We start from the raw sequence: 21,236 nt of genomic DNA on the forward strand, positions 1-21,236 counted from the left end.
GGTTGGGGAACAATGGGAGCTGTCTTAGTTTCCTGGTGCTGCTATAACAAATACCACAGTGGGAGGCCTTAGCAAACAGAGGTTTCCTTTTCTCACAGTTCAGCAGGCTAGAAGTCCAAATTCGGGGAGTTGGCTCTAAGGGAAGGCTGTCTTTGACGGCTCTGGGGGAAAATCCTTGTCTCTCACCTTCTCTTCCTGGAGTCCTCAGAGATCTCCATGTGGCATCAACCTTTCCCCACTTGTGCTTGCTTCTGTGCCTGGTCTCCTCTTTTGTATCTCAAAAATGATTGGCTTAAGGCACACTCTACCCTGATATGGCCCCATTCACACAACAAGGAAAGCCTTATTCACAAACGGGATTACATCCACAGGTATAAACCAAAAACCAAACCTGTTGCCAGTGAGTCATTTCCAACTCATAGCAACCCTATAGGGCGGAGTAGAACTGCCTCATAGAGTTTCCAAGGAGCGCCTGGTAGATTCAAACTGCCGAACTTCTGGTTAGCAGCCGTAACACTTAACCACTACACCACCAGGGTTTCCTCCACAGGTATAGGGGGTTAGAATTCACAACACATATTTTGGGGGGACATAATGCAGTCCATAACAGGCCTTTCCTTACTTGCTGCCCTTCTTGTCTCTTGTAGGCTCTAAGGGCTGAGCAGCCAGCAGAATGCCCGGCCTGCTGAACCAGGACACAGGGGCAGCCCTGCCCCTCACCGCATCCCATGTCACCTCCTTTGTCAGTGGTTACGCCCTGGGCCTGACTGCCTCCCTCACCTATGGCAACCTGGAAGCTCAGCCCTTCCAGGGTAAGAACCCCTGTTGGGGCCTCCCCAGGGCCACTCCATCCTCCAGGTAGAATCCCTGTCCTGCCATTTATGGGCTGATTGACACTGTAATCTCTCTGAGTCTCAGTTTCCTTATCTATAAAATGGGAATACCATTTCTGCCCTGCAGGCTTCAAAGTTAGTAACAAGAACGATCAGGATTTGGACTCAAACTTGAGCTCAGTCCCAGTCCTTCATTCCAGCCAGCTGCCCCAGCACTTTCTACCTATCACAAGGCATGCTCCTGTGTCAAATGGCCAGTCTATACCTTCTCCAGGGAGCCTCCCAGTAGGAGAGTAATCAAGATTTGGCCAAAGCCAAATGGCCTCCATTCTAGGTGTGTCTCTGCCACTAACATTGGGGAAAACACAGCCCTTCTCAAAATCAGGGTGCTTCTCCCTGCCTGTCCTGCCTGGGCCCATGGTGAGCAGATGAGGTAATACATGGGGACAGTGTGGACTGGCCAACAGCCTGCGAACATGAATCATCAGTGTGGGGCACTTAGGAAGGTGGATGGGCGTTTGCCTGCAGAGTCGAGTGTAAATCAAACTTCTCTCTTTATATTCAAGAAGGGAGTTACAGGAAGCCCTTTTCAGGAGGGTGCTGGGCTCTGCGTGGAAGGATTACTTCTTACCACAGTGACAGAGCTCCTAACCCCTACGTTTCATATCTTTGGGACAACACTTCAGCCCACCCCAATGTTCTGAAACCATTTCAATGCCCTGGGGGCCAACACTACCCAAAAAGAACTTGCAGGGAAACTTTCTTCCCCTCAGAAATCTTCTAGGCAGGGCAAATGGCCCTGTTGCTCTATTTGAGGAACACTAGGAAGACCCCAAAACCAAATGCCGTCGAGTCGATTCTGACTCATAGCGACCCTATAGGACAGAATAGAGCTGTCCCTTAAGGTTTACCAAGGAGCGCCTGGTGGTTTCGAACTGCTGACTTTTTGGTTAGTAGACATAGCTATTAACCACTATGCCACCAGGGTTTCCCCTAGGAAGACAGGCATTGGTAATTCAGTGGTAGAATTCTCGCCTTCCATGTGCGAAACCTGGGTTTGATTCCTGGCCGGTGCACCTCATGTGCAGTCACCACCCATCTGGAGGTTTGTGTGTTGCTATGATGCTGAACAGGCTTTGGCAGAGCTTTCAGACTAAGACGAACTAGGAAGAAAAGCCTGACGATCTATTTCCAAAAATCAGCCAGTGTAAGTCCCATGGATCATAGCAGTCTGAACCAGGCAGTGTTTTGTTTCCTTGTACATGGGGTCACCATGAGTTGGGAGCTGACTTGATGGCAGCTAATAACAACAGGGAGAGTGACTTAAAATAGGACCCACCTGGAAGCCCAGGGGATTAAATTACTGAACAACTTTGGGGCAGGCCTTTGGCTTTCCACATGTAGACGTAACCAGTCCTCTCATTTTATAGGTGAGGAAACTGAGGCTCAGAGAAAGAGGAGGCCAGGATTTGTGAAGGGCTCACCCTGGGCCCAGCATTGTGCTGTCCCAGTGTTACTGGGTGGATTAAATGAGATAAAAACTTGCTACTCCAAGCATGGCCCCTGAGTCATTGGCATCACTTGGCAACTGATTAGAAATGCAGAGTCTCAGGCCCTGCCTGAGACTTACTAAATCAGAATCTGCAGATGATTCACGTGCACATTGAAGTTTGAGAAGCACTGAGATGTAAAAATATTTGGCACACGATATGGGGCACAGAGCTTACTAAATGGTGGCTGTCTTTCACTTCTCATGACAGCCCTGTGAGTTTGGTTTTATTATCCACATCTTACGGATGAACTTAGAGGCTTGAGAAGCAGAATGCCTTATCCAAGGTCACCCAGCTAGTAAACAAGGCAGGATCTGGATCACAGCCCTAGTCCCTTCCTCCAAAGCCCCAGCTCCTCATCATCCCAGGTGGCAAACTGATGGCCATGGACCAAATCCACCGCATGGATATGTTTTATTAGGCCTGCACAAGAGGTCATAAAACCCAGGTTTCCAGTCGCTCTTGAAAAATCAGAAGGTCTGGCCACACTGAGCTCACACACCTGCAGAGTAAGTTTGCTGGAACTGGGGAGAAGCTGCTGATTCTCCATTTGCCCCAGTGCCCACATCGTACCTGCCGCTGCTATCACCCAACTGGCCCCAGAGCCATTCCAGGCCCTCTCTGGTAGTGTGAGCCATCCACCTGACAGGCCAAACACTCAGGTTCCTTCGCTCAGGGGTGGGGCATGCAGGGTGGGGCAGGACACCCCATGATGTTGGCCCTGCTCTGGCAGGCCTCTTCGTGTACCCCCTGGATGAGTACACCACGGTGATAGGCTTTGAGGCAGTCATTGCTGAACGCATCGTGACAGTACAGATCAGAGACAAAGCCAAGCTGGAGAGCAGCCATGTCAACGCCACTCGTGTCCAAGCCCCAAAAGTCACAGGTAAGGAGGCCAAAAGGGGCCACAGTGAGGCCTGGCCTGGCTGGAGGCTGCCGGGGCTGGAGTGTCAGGCAAGGGCAGCCATGGGATAGTGTAGAGAGAGCACTGGAGTGGGAATCAGGAATCCTGAGACAGAATCCTGTGTGACCTTGGGCCAATAATTAACTTCTCCAAACCTCAATTTCATTGTCTTTATAACGCAGGCGGTCATTCCTGTTTTCACCTCACAAGTGTGTTGAGGATCAGAGGAAGCTCCAAAAGAGTTTTTCAGATACCCCAGCAGAGCAGAGGAGTGTACCATTTAAGCTCAGAGGCTGTGGAATGAGTCACGTCAGGGTTTGACTCCCTACCCTGTTTCTTATAAGGGGAGTGAGCTTGGATAGAAATTAGACCTCATCTGTAAAATGGAACTAATAATTATACCCACCTGATGACCAGTGGAAAGAATTCTTGCATAGCACTCATCACAGTCCCTGACACAGAATAAGTACCCAAACAGTGACTGGTGATACCTGCTACTGAGGACAGTGAGGCTCAGAGAAGGTGAGTGGCTGACTCAAAGTCACACAGAATGTCAGTAGCAGAGCCAGGGCTTCAACCCAGAACACGTATCATATGATACATGATTCTTACCTTTGGATCTGTGATCAAGGGCAAGTTTGTTCACCTGAGTGTTAAGATATTCAAGAATCTTTTAATGACCACTTTCCCTGTGTAAGGTCAAAGTTGTCCTCAAGTTGTTACAACTCCTCTCGGCCTGAAAGAATAGCTAGGATAACCATGATAGGAAGTAGAAAGTGGCTGTCCCAGAAGAGTCCTGGATAGTGTTAGAGGAGAGAGAAAGGGGGCCCCTGACTGGGGACCAGGGAGGTTTTCATGGAGGAGTTGGATGGAGAGATAAGACTGGCTAAGGAGGAATGAGGGAGCTGATCTTTCAGATAAAAGGAAAAAGTGTGAGTGAAAAATGGACCCCAAGGGTGGAGGGATGCTTGAATTTGGTTCTTGGGGGGAAGTAGAGTCAGCAGGATGGAGATGTGACCATCTGTTAGGTGTTTTGTGTGAGTTCATGTCTCCCACGTGCAGCAAGGTACAGCAGAAAGTACATAGGTCTGAATCAGGTCCATGTGGTTTCAGATCTGGTTCAACGACTTAGTTATTTGCTGAGTAACGTGGGCAAGTTGCACCCCTATGCTGAACCTCAGTTTTCCCATCAGTAAAAGGGGACTAGAGATAATATATGCATAGCCCCTGACACCAGGCCTGGCTCCTAGGAAACATTCTGCAAGAAGGGGCTCCCACTGCCCTTCATTCCTGCACACCGGGAAAGCTTGCTTTGGATGAGGATTTGGAGCGGATCCTGTTCGTGGTCAACCTGGGGACCATTGGCCCCATGGAGAACGTGGCCATCTTGGTGAGCACCTCCTCTGAGCTCCTGACACTGCCCAGCGGGGCTGTGCGGGTCCTGCTGCCAGCTGTCTGCGCCCCAACGGTGCCCCAGTTCTGCACCGAGTATGCCGGCCCCTCCACCCAACAGCCCCAAAGGTAAGGAACCCCTGCCCAGACAACGGCCAGCATCCCAGATGGGCAGCAGAGTCAGTCGGGTGAAGCCAGGGGTGTGCAGGGTTGGGGAGATAGAACGGTGAAAGGTGAGGCTTGGCCCCATAGTTGTCACCATCAGGGTAATAGCTGCTCCTCCTGCTCACTTTTTTAGAGCACTTAGCAATTCCCTTGACACACCCAGGTATTGGTATTGGCCAGAAGTTCTGGCGTTTGGGTAGCTTGGGATCAGAGTTTCCAGGATTTATTGTTTAATTTACAAAAGAGATATTTTCGGAGCACCTACACAGAGGGAATAAAATTATGGTTCCTGCCCTTTTGGAACTTGGTGGGAGAGATTATTATCCAACTAATAGCACAACTAATATGTAACTAATTGTTTACATACTTGTGTGCATAATTAATTATGGGAAAAATGCAATGAAGAAGAAGTTCATGGATCTAAGTGTATAAAAAGGGTCCAGGGGCAGGCAAGCCTTCTCTAAGGATGTGATGTTTCAGCTGAGACCTCACCGATGAGGCTGTAGACACAGAGAGGAGCATTCCCACAGGCAAGAACGGCAGGGGCAAAGGCTGTCAGGTAGAAAGGATCAGAGAGGAACTGAAGCATGGTGTCTTAGGCTGGGTTCTCTAGAGAAGCAAAATCAGTAAAGCATATAAATACATACATCTGCCGTTGCTGTCAAGTCAATTTCGACTCATAGCAACCCTATAGGACAGAGTAGAATTGCCCCATAGGGTTTCCAAGGAGCACCTGGTAGATTCGAACTGCAGGCCTTTTTTGGTTAGAAGCCGTAGCTTTTAGCCACTACGCCCCCAAAGTTTCCAAATACATATATAGAAAGATTTACATCAAAGAAATAGCTCATGCAGTTGTAGAGGCTGGAATGTCCCAAGTCTGTAGGTCAGGATAGAGGCTTCTTCTGATTCACGTAGCTGCAGGGGCTGGTGAATCCAAGATCAGCAGATCAGAGAGCAGGGTTTGCTCACGGGCTGTGAAGATCAAGGAATCCCAAGATCAGCAGGCAAGACCACAGGTAAACAGTTAGCTCAAGACCCGAGAACTGGAGGTCAGATGAACAGAAGCCAGCTGCAGGATCCAGAGCGAGCAAAAGCCCACGAGCCTTGCCAGAAGGTCCACTTATATTCAATGCAGCTCACATGCCCAAGGAAACTCCCCTTTCAACTGATTGGCTACTCACAGCAGATCCCATCATGGAGGTGATCACATTATATCAAATCTCAACATGGAAGGGATCACAATATCAAACAACTGCCAAACCACAGAGAATCATGGCCCAGCCAAGTTGACACACAACCTTAACCATCACACTTGGGTAGTATGAGATGAGGCTGCAGGATTCTCAGGAGGGCAAACTATTATGTGGATGAGGACACAGGAAGGGAGCCAATTAAACAGCCAGTTAAAACCCAGGCTGAGCTACAGGAAGGGAAGAGCAACTCAGGACAGAGACCAAGGCAAGCCCAATACCAGGACGGTTTTTCTGTTCTCCCTGGTGGGGGTAGAAGGAAAAGGCACCTACAGCTAAGATAAGGGCTCCTCCCTTTTCCCAGCCAAGCCTGAGGGCAGAAGAAGATGAGGGTGTTTCCACCACTAGGAGAGAGGATGCCATTTTTTAAGTAGCTTGCTGCCTACAGAAGATGTCTATTGAAGTCTTATGTTTTATCATTGAAGTCATATAAATTTTAAAATCTATTTCACAGCATCTTAGTGCCATTTCCACTGTAAAAATAACGCTTTAAATTGATTACCAGTTAAGCTACTTAACTCCCCTCACCCCAACTCTCACCGCAAATCTTTGAGCCAAGTCAATCTCCAGGAAGTTGTGCCATATATATCCTGTAGGTCCATGCACTCCTGGTAGGGCTCTGGGGATGGCTGGGAGCATGTGCCCACTGGGATGAAGAGCCAGACACATAGAGGACAGTGTCGGCAAACTCCTGGACTTCACCCATTAAAGTAGTGGCCTCAGGCTAAGCCTGAGGTGGAAGGGGCAATGCAGGCTGCCACTGGGGTCAGCATGGAGGGGACTCCTCAGTCACCCCAAAAATAGTAGTTAAATACCTACTATGTGCCAGGCGGAAGGAAGCCCAGGTGGCACAGTGGTTAAGAGCTCAGCTGCTAACCGAAAGGTTGGCAGTTCAGATCCACCAGCCACTCCTGCGGGAAACCCTATGGGGCAGCTCTACTGTGTCCTAAGGGGTCGCTATGAGTTGGAATTGACTCAACAACAATGAGTTTGATTTTTGTGCCAGGCATCCTTCTGGGTGCTGGGAATACAGCGGTGAACAAGACAAAGTCCCTGCCCTCGTGGGATTGACATTCGAATGGTGTGATACAGACAATAAAGAAACAAACCCATGAACATGTAACAGGTTAGGTGATAAGTTCTGCGAAGGTAAGTGCTACAGGGGATCAAGGGGGACGAAGTGGAGGAGGTGCTATTTTAGACAGGGATTAGGTAACATTTGAGGCCTGGCCTGAATGAAAGGAGCAAGCCATGGAAATATCTGGAAGAAGGCATTCTGGACAGAGGGAGCAGTATGTGCAAAGGCCCTGAGGGAGCAGCAGGCTTGATATATTTGAGGAACAGCAGGAGGGCTAGTATGGCAGAGTGAATGAGAGAGGGGAGGAGAGAGGTTACAGAGCTGGTGGTGGGGAGGGGAGTCAGATCACGTAGGGCCTTAAAGGCTGGGGTGAGGACACTTGTAGGCACGACAGAGAAGTTGGTGGCACAAACCAGTCTCGGATCAGGGAATACCAACCTGTGTATCGTCTTTACAAGTGCTACTGTTGATGCCAAGCCTTGTGCATTTAAGAGTCAAAGCCTAACAGAGCTGGGGACATTCAGGACCTCAGTGCATCAGGGAACAAGAGTTTCGGCAGGGCCCGATGCCCCTGGGCTGGCTCTGATAAGCTCATTCTGGACCATGCTGGCAGGCAGAGTCGATAAAGATGCTTTCCATCAAATGCCTGTGAACATCAAGGTTGCTCGGGTAGAGAAACACATGGAAAAATAAACAGATAATACCAAATGTTAGTGAAGACATGGGGAGAAGGAAACTCTTGTTCACTGCCAGTTGAAGTAGAAACTGAGACAGGCAACTGCAAAGCAGTCTGGCATTACCCACTGTGTGCCCTTTGACCGAGTGATCCCAGAGCTATTCTTTCCTAAGTCCAAAGGGGACATGGACAAGGATATTTACGGTGTTTTTTTTGTGGTTACAGGAGGTGAAGGTAGCCTAGCTGTCTATCACCAGGGGAGGAATTAAGTACATTGTGATGGATACCTCCAAACAACACCAAAGGAATTTGGTTTACAGACAGCCACAGGAGCAGAGCATAAAAACAGCACTAGGCAAAAAAATGAAAAGAAATTGAAGGAGATTCATAATAAATGCAACTTGTCCATTTAAAACACCATCACACCCAAAGGCCACCATGTATTTTGCAAGGATAGGTGGAGCCCCTGGGCAACACAGTTAAACACTGACTACTAGCTGAAGGGTTGGCCGTTTGAACCCACCCAGAGGCACCTTGGAAGATAGGCCTGGAGATCTGCTTCTGAAAGGTCACAGCCTTGAAGACCCTATGGACCACAGTTCTACTCTGCACACATGCGGTCGCCATGAGTCGAAATCAACTCAATGGCAACTAACAACAACAACGTGCATATAGAAGGACACCTAGCAAAGACATTAGAAGGGGATGTGTATGTAGTGGAGGCAGAAGGAGCAGGATCAGAGATAGAGGGGGTATAACAAAGAAAAGGTGCTAAGAAACTCAGGAACTCAGCATGTGACAGACACTTTGCTAGGCACAAGCTCATGTTGTACTCAAGGCAACTGCATAAGTTTTATCCCCGTTTAATGGATGACAAAACCAAGGCATAGAAGAAAAGTGACTCGTCCAAGGGCTTGCAGCTCACAGAAGCAGCATGATGTAGTAGAGCAGACAGACAAGGATTCCAGTTCTGCCAAGTCCTAGTTGTGTGAGCCTAGTCACCTCACCTTGCTGAGCCTCAGTTTCCCCATGTGGAGAATGGGGCCATGATGTCTTCCTCTGAGAGTCATCATGAGAATGACATGAGTTAATGTATGTGGAGCACTATGCACAGTCCCAGTCCATCATGGATGCTCCAGAGAAATACCTGGGCCTCAGCCTGGGGGCAGGTGGGAGTGTGAGAGTAAGGGTCTGGGGGTAGGAGGAAGCTCCTCAGCCCCCTTAGTGGGCTTGGCTGCAGAATTGCCAGGGCTGCCTGGGACCCACTATCACCTCCTCCTTTTCTCATTCTGGCCTCTTCTCTGTGCCCTAGCTGCTCACCTTCTCTTTCTCTCCACCCTCTTCCCAGCAAAGACAGGCATTGCTTCAGGGCTCGGGCCCTAGACTCCTGGAACAAGCTGGGCCTGGAGAATCTTCTGGACACTGAGGTCTCCAATCCCATGGAGTACGAGTTCAGCTTCCAGCTGGAGATCCATGGGCCATGCCTGCTGGCAGGTGAGAGGGAGCTGCCCAGCCCAGGGCAGGTGCTGCGAAGAAGTCTTGAGGTCCCAGGGTGGGGAGGACTTCAGGCTGAAAGCTGCCAGGGGAGAGAGAGGAAGGAGAGAGCAAGGGGAGCCAACTGGCCCAGACAGAGGACAACCTGAAGCAGAGAGAGCTTCAGAATACCCACTTTCTATTTTCCCAACAGCAGCCCACAGATGAGCCCTCAGAGGGACATTTTTCAAGGCCTCTATCCTTGACGGCACTGGGTTTGGTTTTTTTTTTTTTTTCATCCCCACCCCAGTGTTTCTTGGGGAAATTTCCATCAAGGAATGGGCTGCTCCTAGACCTCTACTGGAGACGATAGCCCTAAAGCTACTTCCTGGTTCTCCCCTTGTCTAAATATCAGAAGCACCTGGGGAGACTTCAAAACACTAATGCCCAGACTCTACTCCAAGATTCCAATGAAATAGTCTAGGGTGTGTCTTGGATACTGGAATATTTAAAAGCTCGCCAGGTGATTCGAATGTGCAGCCAGGGTTGAGAACCTTCGCTCCGATGGGTCTCCTCCCCAACCCACTCAGGGTTTTAAAAGGGCGCTAGAATTGTGGCTTCTTGTTAGTGTTTTCCTAGAGCAGCATTACATTCCAATGCAAGACACCATCAAAAACACAACCCCAACTGAGTGTTGAGCTCTTTCTATTTGCTTGGTAGCATGCCGGGTACTTTACGTGCCCCATTAGGAAGCAACTGCTTTGACCCCTATTGGATTCTGAGGTCAGGTTGGGAAGGGCCATTAGATACCATCTATCTAAGCCCACATTTTGCAGGTGGGTAAACTGAGGCCCAGAGAGTGGAGGAGACCTATCCATGGTCACATAGCAGGTTAGGAACCTATAATGGGGATGGAGTACAACTCTTTTCTGGCCTGGGTCTCAATGTCTGCTACCAAATCCCCACCTCTCCTGGGAATCCTGAGTCTATTCTCAACCTTCTGTGCCACTCAGGGGTGGAGAGTCCCACCCATGAGATTCGTGCTGACGCCGCCCCATCTGCCCACTCAGCCAAGAGCATCATCATCACCTTGGCCAACAAGCACACCTTCGACCGGCCCGTGGAGATCCTCATCCACCCCAGTGGTAATGGACACCATATGAGGCTCCTGGGGTGCCTGGGGGAGGGCAGAGGTGCTGACCCTGTGGGGAACAGAACATGTGACTCATTGCCCAGCAGCTCATCAGGACAAGGAACTGCTGGAGTGGAGACCAGTTATTTGCCTCCTGGCTCTAGCTGGTGGAATTGAGTGTCTCTTGCTCTGATTCTAGCTCCAAAGGCCCCGAGGTCTTGTCCACCCACTGGGGCACTTGCTTCCCTGGGGAAGCTGAGCAGAGGATCTTCAAAACCCCGAGTGCAGTGAGACCCTGTGCCCTCAGTGAGCAGCTCTTTCATCTCTTTCCAAGAATTCACAGAACATCAGGACCTAAAAAAGATCATTTAGTTCAGCCCCCTCCCATTTTACAGGTGGGCAAACTGAGGCCTGGAGATGGGCAGTGAGCCACGCCAGCTAAGGAGTCTTCCTATGGCCCCAGACTGCTTTAGGCAGCCACAAATGACACCCCCCCTTTCAGTTGGGAGTCCCACCTCCGGGAAGATCCTGACATAAACCAAGGCCTGCGCATCTCCTCCCACCACGACAACGCTGAGTGTTGGTCTCCTCATCTTTGCAGAGCCCCACATGCCACATGTCCTGATGGAGAAAGGGGACATGACCCTGGGAGAGTTTGACCAACACTTGAAAGGAAGAACAGATTTCATTAGAGGGACCAAGAAGGACAACAGTGCAGAGCGAAAGGTGAGGGTGACAAAAGCAGGGAGTTGATGGTGGCAGGGCTGGTAGCACTAGGGAATGAGTCTCCACTGAATCTGGAGGACGCTGAGACTGAGGCGGGGGAGAGGGCTTTCCTGAAGTCACACAACAAGCTGGTGGCAGATCCTGGACCAGACGTATTTCTTGTCCGTGTTTCTCTTCAGTGGACTGGGGCACTGTGAGGCACACGGAGAATGGACTTCCCAATACAGCAATCCCTGGGCTCTGTCCGCCTGCCTCTTGCCAGGTCCCCTTTCCCTAGACCCGCCTTCAACTCCTTCTAAGGTGCCTATTGTTGGTGGGCGCTGTTAAGTTGGCCCTTTACTCACAGCAACCCCATGCACAACAGAATAAAATGCCGTCTGGCCCTGCACCATCCCCATGATCAGCTGGGGATCAGACTACAGTGATCCATAGAGTTTTCATTGACTGGTTTTTAGAAATAGATCACCAGATCTTTCTTCCTACTCTGGAAGCTCCACTGAACCTGTTCAGCATCATAGCAATACACAAACCACCACTGACAAACAGGTGCTAGCTGCACTTGAGGTCCATGACTGGGAATCGAACCTGGGTCTCCTACATGGAAGGCAAGAATTCTACCCCTAAACCACCAATGACCCTCCAAAGTGCCTCAGCCAGGCAGAATTCAAGACTAGTGGTAGAAGTAACCTTGACCTTCTACAGGTTACTCCAGCCCTAAGGACCCTATAGCTGGGTGCCCTCCCAGCTTCATCTTTACCTCCTGAGCTTCCCTTTTCCCACCTTCTATGTGAGTTTCTTGCTCTTCCAACCTCTGTGACCCTTGCTCGCTATTATGTAAAGAATAAAGGCAAAGCAGAGAAAGGCTGAGAAAGATCCTTTCCCTCTGCACTTCCTCCCCATCCCATGGTGCTGAGGGATAAAAAGGCCCTGGGGTGGGGTGGGGTGGGGACGGGAGAGACAGCCGCAAAGTGCACTCAACAACCCCCTCCTGCTCATGGCCCTGCATGCCATGCCAGGTCCTGAATGCCAAGATGGGTTTAAGAATGATGGCACTCTTCTTTATATTGGCCCCTTTTTTTAGATGAGAACACTAAGGCCTGGTGCCCAAAATTAAATGATGAGCTGAAAGAAGGGGAGGATTGTTCTTTTGTGTTTTGGACTTGGTGACAATGAGGCTAAGGAATTAGAATAGGCCATGTGGTGTGGTAGCAGTTAAGTTGGGTTTACAGCACCTCCCATCCCCTGCTGGCCCAGCTGGTGGAGGGGGATGGTGCGCTGGGAAGTGGGCAGGAAATAATAGATGGCTGGTTGCTCATGTCACCCCCGTATTAGAGCCCCCACTGGAAACACCTGCCCTCCCAGAGGTGGCCACTCACCCAGGTGAGTCAGCTGGTAGAAGAGGCTGGAACAAAGCTCACAGAGTGGGGGGTGACAATGCCAGGGGTGCCACCGGACTTTGACAACTGCAGTGTGTGGGCAAGGGGGGAGCACAACGGGTCTCCCAGGCCTGGGGCGGGTTGCTCTGCCTGCCAAGTCTTAAATCAATTAGCTCTGGGACCGCTGAAGCAAATGAGAATTAATTTGCCACCTTGGGTTGCTTATGCAAATGGCCTGAATTCTCATGAGCTCCAGGGATGACAGTGATCAACCCGCAGCTGTGGAGAAGTGATGAGTTTATTGTAATTGGATAATGGCAGCTCAAGAGGAGATATTAGAGGAGCCAGGGTACCCGCCGGCCCCTTTGAGAGGCGAAATCTGGTTCCCAGAGGTGGCTCCTCTCCCTGGCAGATGGAGCTGCTGCTGCCCCAGGTTCTCTATCCAAAGAGCCAGGCTGGGCAGTGGCCTGTGGCAAAGGGGCTGGCTCCATGGGGGAGGAAGACAGGGGCAGGTTGGGGACATCCAGAAGGTGAACAATCAATCAGGAGAAGTGGGTGAGGCAAGCTGTCAAAAACTGTGATTCAGCAAAGACAGGGCCAATGACACGGGGGAATATACCATGTACAAGAGACAGAGATGGAGAGACAAAGAGAGACAGCAAGACCAGAAAACCCACAAAGATCCACACACAGGGTCAGTGACCAACAAAAAGACCCACACAGATTCATTTCCTCATTTAATCAGTCAACAAACACCAAATGCCTAATAGATGCCAGGCACTGTTCTAGGCATTGGGGTTACAACACAGAAAATGATGCATTCCTTGTCCTCATGGAGCTTACAGTCTAGAATGGGGAGACAGACAAGAAGTAAACGAATGAGCAAGATCATTTGGGAGAGTGATGAGGACCATGAAAAAGTAAAGCAGTGTGATAGGATAATGAGCGATAGGAACAGGGTGCCCTCTAGCCAGGTGGAAAGCCTGTCTGAGAATGAGACCTGGCAGATGGCAAAGAGCCACCATACAAAGAGTGAGCACCAAGTACAATATGTACAAAGACATAGAAGCAGAGTAATGGAGACCTATTAGGGAAACAATGAAGGCCTCCGTGGCTGAGACATAGGGAACAGGTGAGCAGAGATGAGGCGGACAGGTAGGCAGGGGTCAGGCCATGTAGGGCGTTGTAAATCATGGTGCACAGCATGAGTGGAAGCTTAAGCAGAAAACCACAAGAAAAATTATTCTGGCTGCTGTATGTAGACTGGACCACAGGAAGGTAAAAGTGGAAGGCAGCAGTCGGTAAGAGGCTACTGGAAAGGTCCAGGCAAGAGATGACACCGTCCTGACCCTGGGTGGCAGTGTAGACAGAGAGAAGGGGACAAGTTCAGGATCTGTTTTATGTGTAGAACTGACCATCCTTTGCTAAAAGATTAGTGTGAGAAGTACTGGGACCCCGAGAACAAACAACAACAACAGAAGCAATGATAGCTGTTTAGAAAGTTATTCTCTGCCTGGCAGTGGGTTTCATAAGCATTGCATTTAATCCACACAACTCTATGAGCTGTGTACTCTTATCCTCCTTTCATGGATGAGGAAATGAAGTAATTAAGTCCACCTGGAGGACTGAGGCAGGCCTTCCAAACAGGTAAAAGTTGAATAAATACGAGTAGGAATTTATCAGTGGGAGAGAATCAGCACACCAGGGAAACAAAACTCACAGCCATGATGAACCAGAGTGGCTTACACTGAGTGTGAAAGTGAAGGAGTCCCTGGGTGGTACAAAAAGTTAACGCACTTGGCTGCTAACCAAAAGGTTGGAGGTTTGAGTCTACCCAGAGGTGCCTTGGAAGAAAGTCCTGGCAATCTAATTCTGAAAAATCAGCCATTGAAAATCCTATGGAGCACAGTTATACTCTGACACCCATGAGGTCACCATGAGCAGCTGTTATTGAGAAAGGCCGCTACTTAACTGAAGGCCTGCAGGTGTGCCAGGGGCTTCCTTTTTCTGTGCCAACTCAGTTGATCCTAGCAACCACCCTGAGAAGTGAATGGAAACAGACCAAGAGAAGGGACTTATCCAAAATCACACAGCTGGATGGTGACAGATCTGGGATTCGACCCTAGGTTTTTCTGCCTCCAAATTCCACATCTACCATTGAACTCTGTGAACATCTGGCAAACATGGGACTCAGGTACAGTCAACTGGAAGTTTTCCATGCAGAGCATGAATGGATCTTGATAATACTTGATGAGTCATGAGGGACCAGTATATGGCCCTGGGAGTAGCCCTGGACCCCTTGATTGCCCAAGTGAGAGGGTGTTCCTTTCTCCTCCAGACAGAAATCATCCGGAAACGTCTCCACAAGGACATTCCTCACCACTCTGTCATCATGCTCAACTTCTGTCCTGACCTCGAGTCCATCCAGCCAAACCTGAGAAAGACCCACGGGGAGTTCATCTTCCTCATCGACAGGAGTGGCAGCATGAGTGGGACCAACATCCTGCGTGTCAAGGTACCTGCTAAGAGGGCCCTGCAGTAGTTTCCTGTGGTTGTTGGTAGTTGTCGTAGAGTCATGTTCAACTCATGGTGCCCTTACAAACCCTGCTGCCTTCGAGTCGATTCCGACTCATAGCGACCTTATAGAACAGAGTAGAACTGCCCCATAGAGTTTCCAAGGAGCACCTGGCGGATTCGAACTGCCAACCTCTTGGTTAACAGCCGTAGCACTTAACCACTATGCCACCAGGGTTTCCCATGGTGACCTTAGGTACAACAAAACAAAACATTGCCTGGTCCTGCATCATCCTCACAATTGCCGGCATGTTCAAGTCCATCTTTGAGGCTATTGGGCAAATCTACCGGTTTTCTAGGGCTGCCATAACAAAGTAAAGTGGTCGCTTTAAACAGAAATACATTATCTCACAGTTTTGGAGGCTAGTAGTCCAAATTCAGGGTGTTGGCAGGGCCATGTTCTCTCTGAAGGCTCTAGAGGAAGATCTTTTCTTGTCTCTCCTGACTTCTGGAAGCCCCAGGCATTCCTTGGCTTGCAGCTGTAGCATAAGTCTGTTGTGTGACCGTTTTCCCTCTGTCTGTCTCTCTGTGTCTTCTCTCCTTTGTAAAGACACCATTCAGATTGGATTAGAACCCACCTGTTTTAGTTATCTAGTGTTGGTATAACAAAAATATCATAAGTGCATGGCTTTGACAAACAGAAATTTATTTTCTCACTCTTTAGGAGGCTAGATGTCCAAATTCAAGGTGTCAGCTCTAGGGGGAGGCTTTATCTCTTTGTCAGCTCTGGAGGGAGGTCCTTGTCTCTTCTGAGCTTCCGCTTCTGGGTGTTCTTCGTGTGGCTTGGCATCTCTCTTCTCTCATCTCTGCTTGCTTGCTTGCTTGTCCTAATCTCTTTTATGTCTCAAAAGAGATTGACTCAAGATACACCCTACACCAGTCTCGCCTCATTAACATAGCAAAGACAACCCATTTCCAGAGGGAATTATAACCGCAGGCATAGAGGTTAGGATTTACAGCACATATTTTGAGGAGGACACAATTCAACCCTTTGAATTCATGCCCTTGCCATATGCAAAACACAATCGCCCCATTACATCCTCCAGAAAGTCTTAAATCAGGTCCAAGTCCAAAACCTCATCTTCTGGATCATCTAAATCAAATACGGTTGAGACTTTAGGGCTATTCCATCCTGGGGCAAAATTCCTGTTTATCTGTGAACCTGTGAAATCTAGAATACAAGTTACCTGTTTCTAAAGTACAGTGGTGGAATAGGCACAAGGTAGACATTTCCATTATAAAAAAAAAAAAAAGAGGGAAAGAAGGGATAACAGGCACCAAACAAACCCAAAATGTAGCAGAACAAATTGCATTAGTTTTCAAACCTTGAAAATAATCCTCTCTTCTCTGAGACCATCTGGGCAATGGCCCCACCACCCAGACTCTGGGTGTTGGCTACGCTCTCTGGATTCTGGGTGGAGGCCCCTTGGCCCTGGGCTTCAGCTCTGAGGAGCTCTGGTGGCATAGTGGTTAAGCGCTCAGCTGGCTAACCGAAAGGCCGGTGTTTCAAACCCACCAGCTGCTCCACAGGAGAAAGATGTGGCAGTCTGCTTCTGTAAAAATTTACAGCCTTGGAAAACCCTATGGAGCAGTTCTACTCTGTCCTACAGGGTAACTATGAGTCAGAATCAACTCAACAGCAATGGGTTAGTTTGGGGGGATATAATTCAATTCATAACACCATTCTATTCCACCATGATCTCATGTTAACTGAATAACATCTTCAAAGACCTGGTTTCCAAATAAGGGCACATTCGCATGTACCAAGGGTGAGGACTTTAACGTATCTTTTTAGGAGACACAGTTCAATCCATAACAGACTCCCTCCCCTGGGGTCCAGAGATCCAGAGTAAATCAGCTGTGCTTCCCCAACCTGGCTTCCTCAGCACTTTCTGCTCCAACCAGCTTTCTTCCACACCTGAACTGCTTTCCTCAATGACTATCCATGGGTAAAAGTGAAGCAGTGAACAATTTTTGCAATTTTGTTGTCAGTTCAAACAGATACCTAAACTCAAGTCGCTCCCAAAATAAAACCATGAAGAGGTGTGAGCAGAGGCAAAACTGTTGTCCGTTTACAAGGTATCTTAGGCTGGGTTCTGTAGGGAAGCAAAGCCAGTGAAGCACACAAATATGTATACATAGAGAGGGAGAGAGAGAGATTTGTATCAAGGAAATGGCTCATATGGTTGTAGAGGCTGGAAAGTCCCAAGTCCATGAGGTCAGGCATCAGGTTAGACTCACATCTCCTGACTCATGTAGCTGCAGGGGCTAACAAACCCAAGATGGGCAGGTCAGATGGCAGGCTGCTGGCTCACAGGCTGCAAAGGCTGATGAATCTAAGATCAGAAGGTAAGACTGCAGGATGCTGGAGGTCAGATGATGATGAATAAAATGCAGGACCCAGAGCAGAGCAAAAACCAGTGAGCTTTGCCAGAAAGTCCATATATAGTGGATGCAGGCCACATCCCCTAGGAAACTTTCTTTCAGCTGATTGGCTGCTCATAGCAGATCTCATCATAGAGGTGATTACATCATATCAGATCTCATCATGGAGGTGATGACGTCACTACATAACTACCAAACCACTGAGAATCATGGCCCAGCCAGGTTACCATACAACCTTAACCATCACACAAGGAATGAAATCTTCTTCAGTGGCTGCCCTTGGCACTCTACAAACTTTGTTAGGTGCTGTCGAGTCGGTTCTGACTCATAGTGACCCTATGCACAACAGAACAAAACATTGCCCGGTCTTGGCGCCATCCTTAGAATCGTTGTTATGCTTGAGCTCATTGTTGCAGCCACTGTGTCAATCCACCTCATCGAGGGTCTTCCTTTTTTCCACTGACCCTGTACTCTGCCAAGCATGATGTCCTTCTCCAGGGACTGATCCCTCCTGACAACACATCCAAAGTATGTAAGACGGAGCCTTGCCATCCTTGCCTCCAAGGAGCATTCTGGCCACACTTCTTCCAAGACAGGTTTGTTCGTTCTTTTGGCAGTCCATGGTATATTCAATATTCTTCGCCAACACCACAATTCAAAGGTGTCAACTCTTCTTCGCTCTTATTCATTGTCCAGCTTTCACATGCATATGATGTGATTAAAAATACCATGGCTTGGTCAGGCGCACCTTAGTCTTCAAGGTGACATCTTTGCTCTTCGATACTTTGAAGAGGTCTTTCACAGCAGATTTACCCAGTGTAATGCATCTTTTGATTTCTTGACTGCTGCTTCCATGGCTGTTGATTGTGGATCCAAGTAAAATGAAATCCTTGACAACTTCAGTCTTTTCTCCGTTTATCATGATGTTCCTACTCTAGCTAAAATACCTCATTAGGTACCGAGTGGAAAGGGATACAGAGAGGAGAGGAGGGAAACTAACATTTGCTTAGGGCCTCCTATGTGTCAGATACTGTGATAAGCATTTAATGCATAATTTGGTATTTAATTCAGACAATAATCCTATGAGGTTGGTCCTATTGACCCATTTTCCAAATGGGAAAACTGATCCTGAGAGTTTCCGTAACCTACCCAAAGTCACACAGCTGGGCTAAGATTAAACAGCTTCTGCCTGACTGTTCCCACCATCAAACATTAGATATTAACTGGAAGTGGCCCTATAATCAAGGAATGTGCAATCCAGTAGTAAATATTAGGGTCACCTTTTTTTTTTAATGCCTAATGTTGAGCTCGCATCGAACAAAACAATAAGAAACATTCAATGCCCATGGAAACAGCAATCAAGAAATCAAATGATGTATGGTATTGGGCGAATCTGCTGCAAAAGACCTCTTTAAAGTGTTAAAAAGCAAAGATGTCACTTTCAGGACTAAGGTGCACCTGACCCAAGCCATGATGTTTTCAATCGCCTCATGTGTATGTGAAAGTCTGACCACAAATAAGGAAGATCAAAGAAGAATTGATGCCTTTGAACTGTGTGTTGGTGGAGAATACCAAATGTACCATGGACTGCCAGAAGAACGAACAAGTCTGTCCTGGAAAAAGTACAGCCAGAATGGTCCTTAGAAGTGAGGATGGTGAGACTTTGTCTCACGTACTTTGGACATGTTATCAGAAGGAACCAGTCCCTAGAGACGGACATCATGGCTGATAAAGTAGAGGGTCAGCAAAGTAGAGGAAGACCCTCAATGAGATGGATTGACACCGTGGCTGCAACAATGGGCTCAAACATAGCAATTATTGTGAGGATGATGCAGGACTAGGCAGTGTTTTTTTTTTTTTTTCTCTTGTATACAGGGTCACTATGAGTTGGAACCAACTCAGTGACACCTAACAACAACAACAATGTCCAGCCAAGGTCTGAGGTCACCAGACACAGCTTACCCACAGGCATTGGATGGAACAACTCTTTACTCACATAGAGGCAGAGCAAGGTCAGCTTCAATAGTAGGCATCAGTCCCCCATGGCCAGTGGGTCACTTCCCACAGCAGCCAAAGCAATAGAAGAGGAACCTCCCCGTTGGGAACAGATACAGAAGTGGGTTTGGCCAGGTGCTGTATAGCACATACACTTAGCTAAGCAGTTCCTGGGAATGTCAACATGTGCTCAGGGCAAGACGGGAGGAGTGTGCTGATAGCCCACCAGATGCTATGGGATGTGTTTTGAGTCAAGATTCCCCAGAAAAAGGGAATCAGCCCGCACACTCTTCCCATCCAAAAAGCCAAGCTGTCACATCTGTGGGTCACAGGGAACGGCAGCAGATTGTGCTCATACCACCCTCTTTCACACCTAATGTACGATAAGCACTGTGCTTGGCCATCTGGAAAGACAGCAGGATGTAAAACGGTTTCTGCCCTCAAGAAACTCACAGTTGAGTGCTAACCAATCAGAATTCTTGGGAGCATAGCCTACATGCTAAGGAGTGCTCTGCATGAGTCCAAAAAGAGATGATAATCCCCCCACCCCCTACAAACACACACACAAACACATATACAGGAGACTTTCATTGTCCTCAGGAGATCATTTGCCTTGATTATGGAATTATTCAACTCTCGCTTGTATTTTTAGTTGTGCAGACGTCTGTCATCTCTGAAATTATGAACTCATTAAAGAAAAGGACCAGCTCTTTCTCGTCTATCTCTCCCTATGGGGCCTACCTCTGTGTTTATGCATAAAAGGCCCTCAGATGCTGTCAAGGGCTCAGTCAAGGATCATAACTCAGGAGAATGAAGGATGAGAGACGAAGAAGGGAGAGGGACGCTGCTGTCACCTAAATTTTCTTCCCTACCCCTAGTTTGTCCCTGGAGAAAACTCTTCTTCACAGGGTGACAGGACCAGCAAGGAGAGGAGGAGTTGAGTGAGATTTGCGACGACAGCTATCTCCTCAGGCTCACAATGGCTAGGTTTTGTTTTGAAGTATATAGAAGAATCATATATGAGACCCTAGGCCACTTGACACTGGGATGCAGGACTTGTCCATACCTTGCCCCACTTCTGCCCCCCATCAAAGGCAAGGCTTGGACTTGGGGAGCTGTCCATAGTTCTGGAGTGCTGGACCACACTTCAGCCCTGTGTAGCCACTTGTATTCCTTTCCAGAGACTTACCAAGTCAGGAGGAGATCATAAACCCAAAACATCCCTTGTTGTTAGTTGCTGTCAAGTTGGCTCCAACTTGTGGGGACCTTATATATAGCAGAATGAAACATTTCTTTGTCCTGGGCCATCTTCATGATTGTTGGTATGTTTGAGTCCATTGTTGTGGCCATTGAGTCATCTCACTGAGGGTTTCTCTTATTTTCACTGACCGTCTACTTTTATTGAAAACAAAGATGTCACCTTGAGGACTAAGGTGCGCCTAACCGAAGCCATGGTGTTTTCAATTGCCTTATATACATTGCGAAAGCTGGGCAATGAATAAGGAAGACCAAAAAAGAAGTGATGCTTTTGACTTGTGGTGTTGGTGAAGGATATTGAATATACCATGGACTGCCAAAGAAGGAACAAGTCTGCCTTGGAAGAAGTACAGCCAGAATGCTCCTTAGAAGCAAGGATGGCAAGACTACGTCTTACATACTTTGGGCATATTATGAGGAGGGATCAGTCCCTGGAAATGGACATGATGCTTGGTAAAACAGAGGATCAG

The 21,236-nt window shown here is 48.4% G+C and overlaps 1 protein-coding gene across 1 annotated transcript in view; it reads left to right on the plus strand.

Moving 5' to 3' along the window:
• Nucleotides 1–673: 673 nt before the first annotated feature.
• VWA5B1 (von Willebrand factor A domain containing 5B1) overlaps nt 674–21,236 on the plus strand; it is a 51,483-nt gene continuing 30,920 nt past the window's right edge. Inside the window, exons 1-7 of the mRNA XM_049875516.1 lie at nt 674–812; nt 3,117–3,269; nt 4,538–4,808; nt 9,197–9,342; nt 10,335–10,466; nt 11,055–11,179; nt 14,894–15,070. Of these exons, the coding sequence (XP_049731473.1) occupies nt 674–812; nt 3,117–3,269; nt 4,538–4,808; nt 9,197–9,342; nt 10,335–10,466; nt 11,055–11,179; nt 14,894–15,070 (1,143 nt within the window). The remainder of the gene's footprint in view (nt 813–3,116; nt 3,270–4,537; nt 4,809–9,196; nt 9,343–10,334; nt 10,467–11,054; nt 11,180–14,893; nt 15,071–21,236) is intronic.

This window comes from Elephas maximus, chromosome 3 (assembly GCF_024166365.1).
Source record: "Elephas maximus indicus isolate mEleMax1 chromosome 3, mEleMax1 primary haplotype, whole genome shotgun sequence".
In the NCBI taxonomy this organism is placed as follows: Eukaryota; Metazoa; Chordata; class Mammalia; order Proboscidea; family Elephantidae; genus Elephas; species Elephas maximus.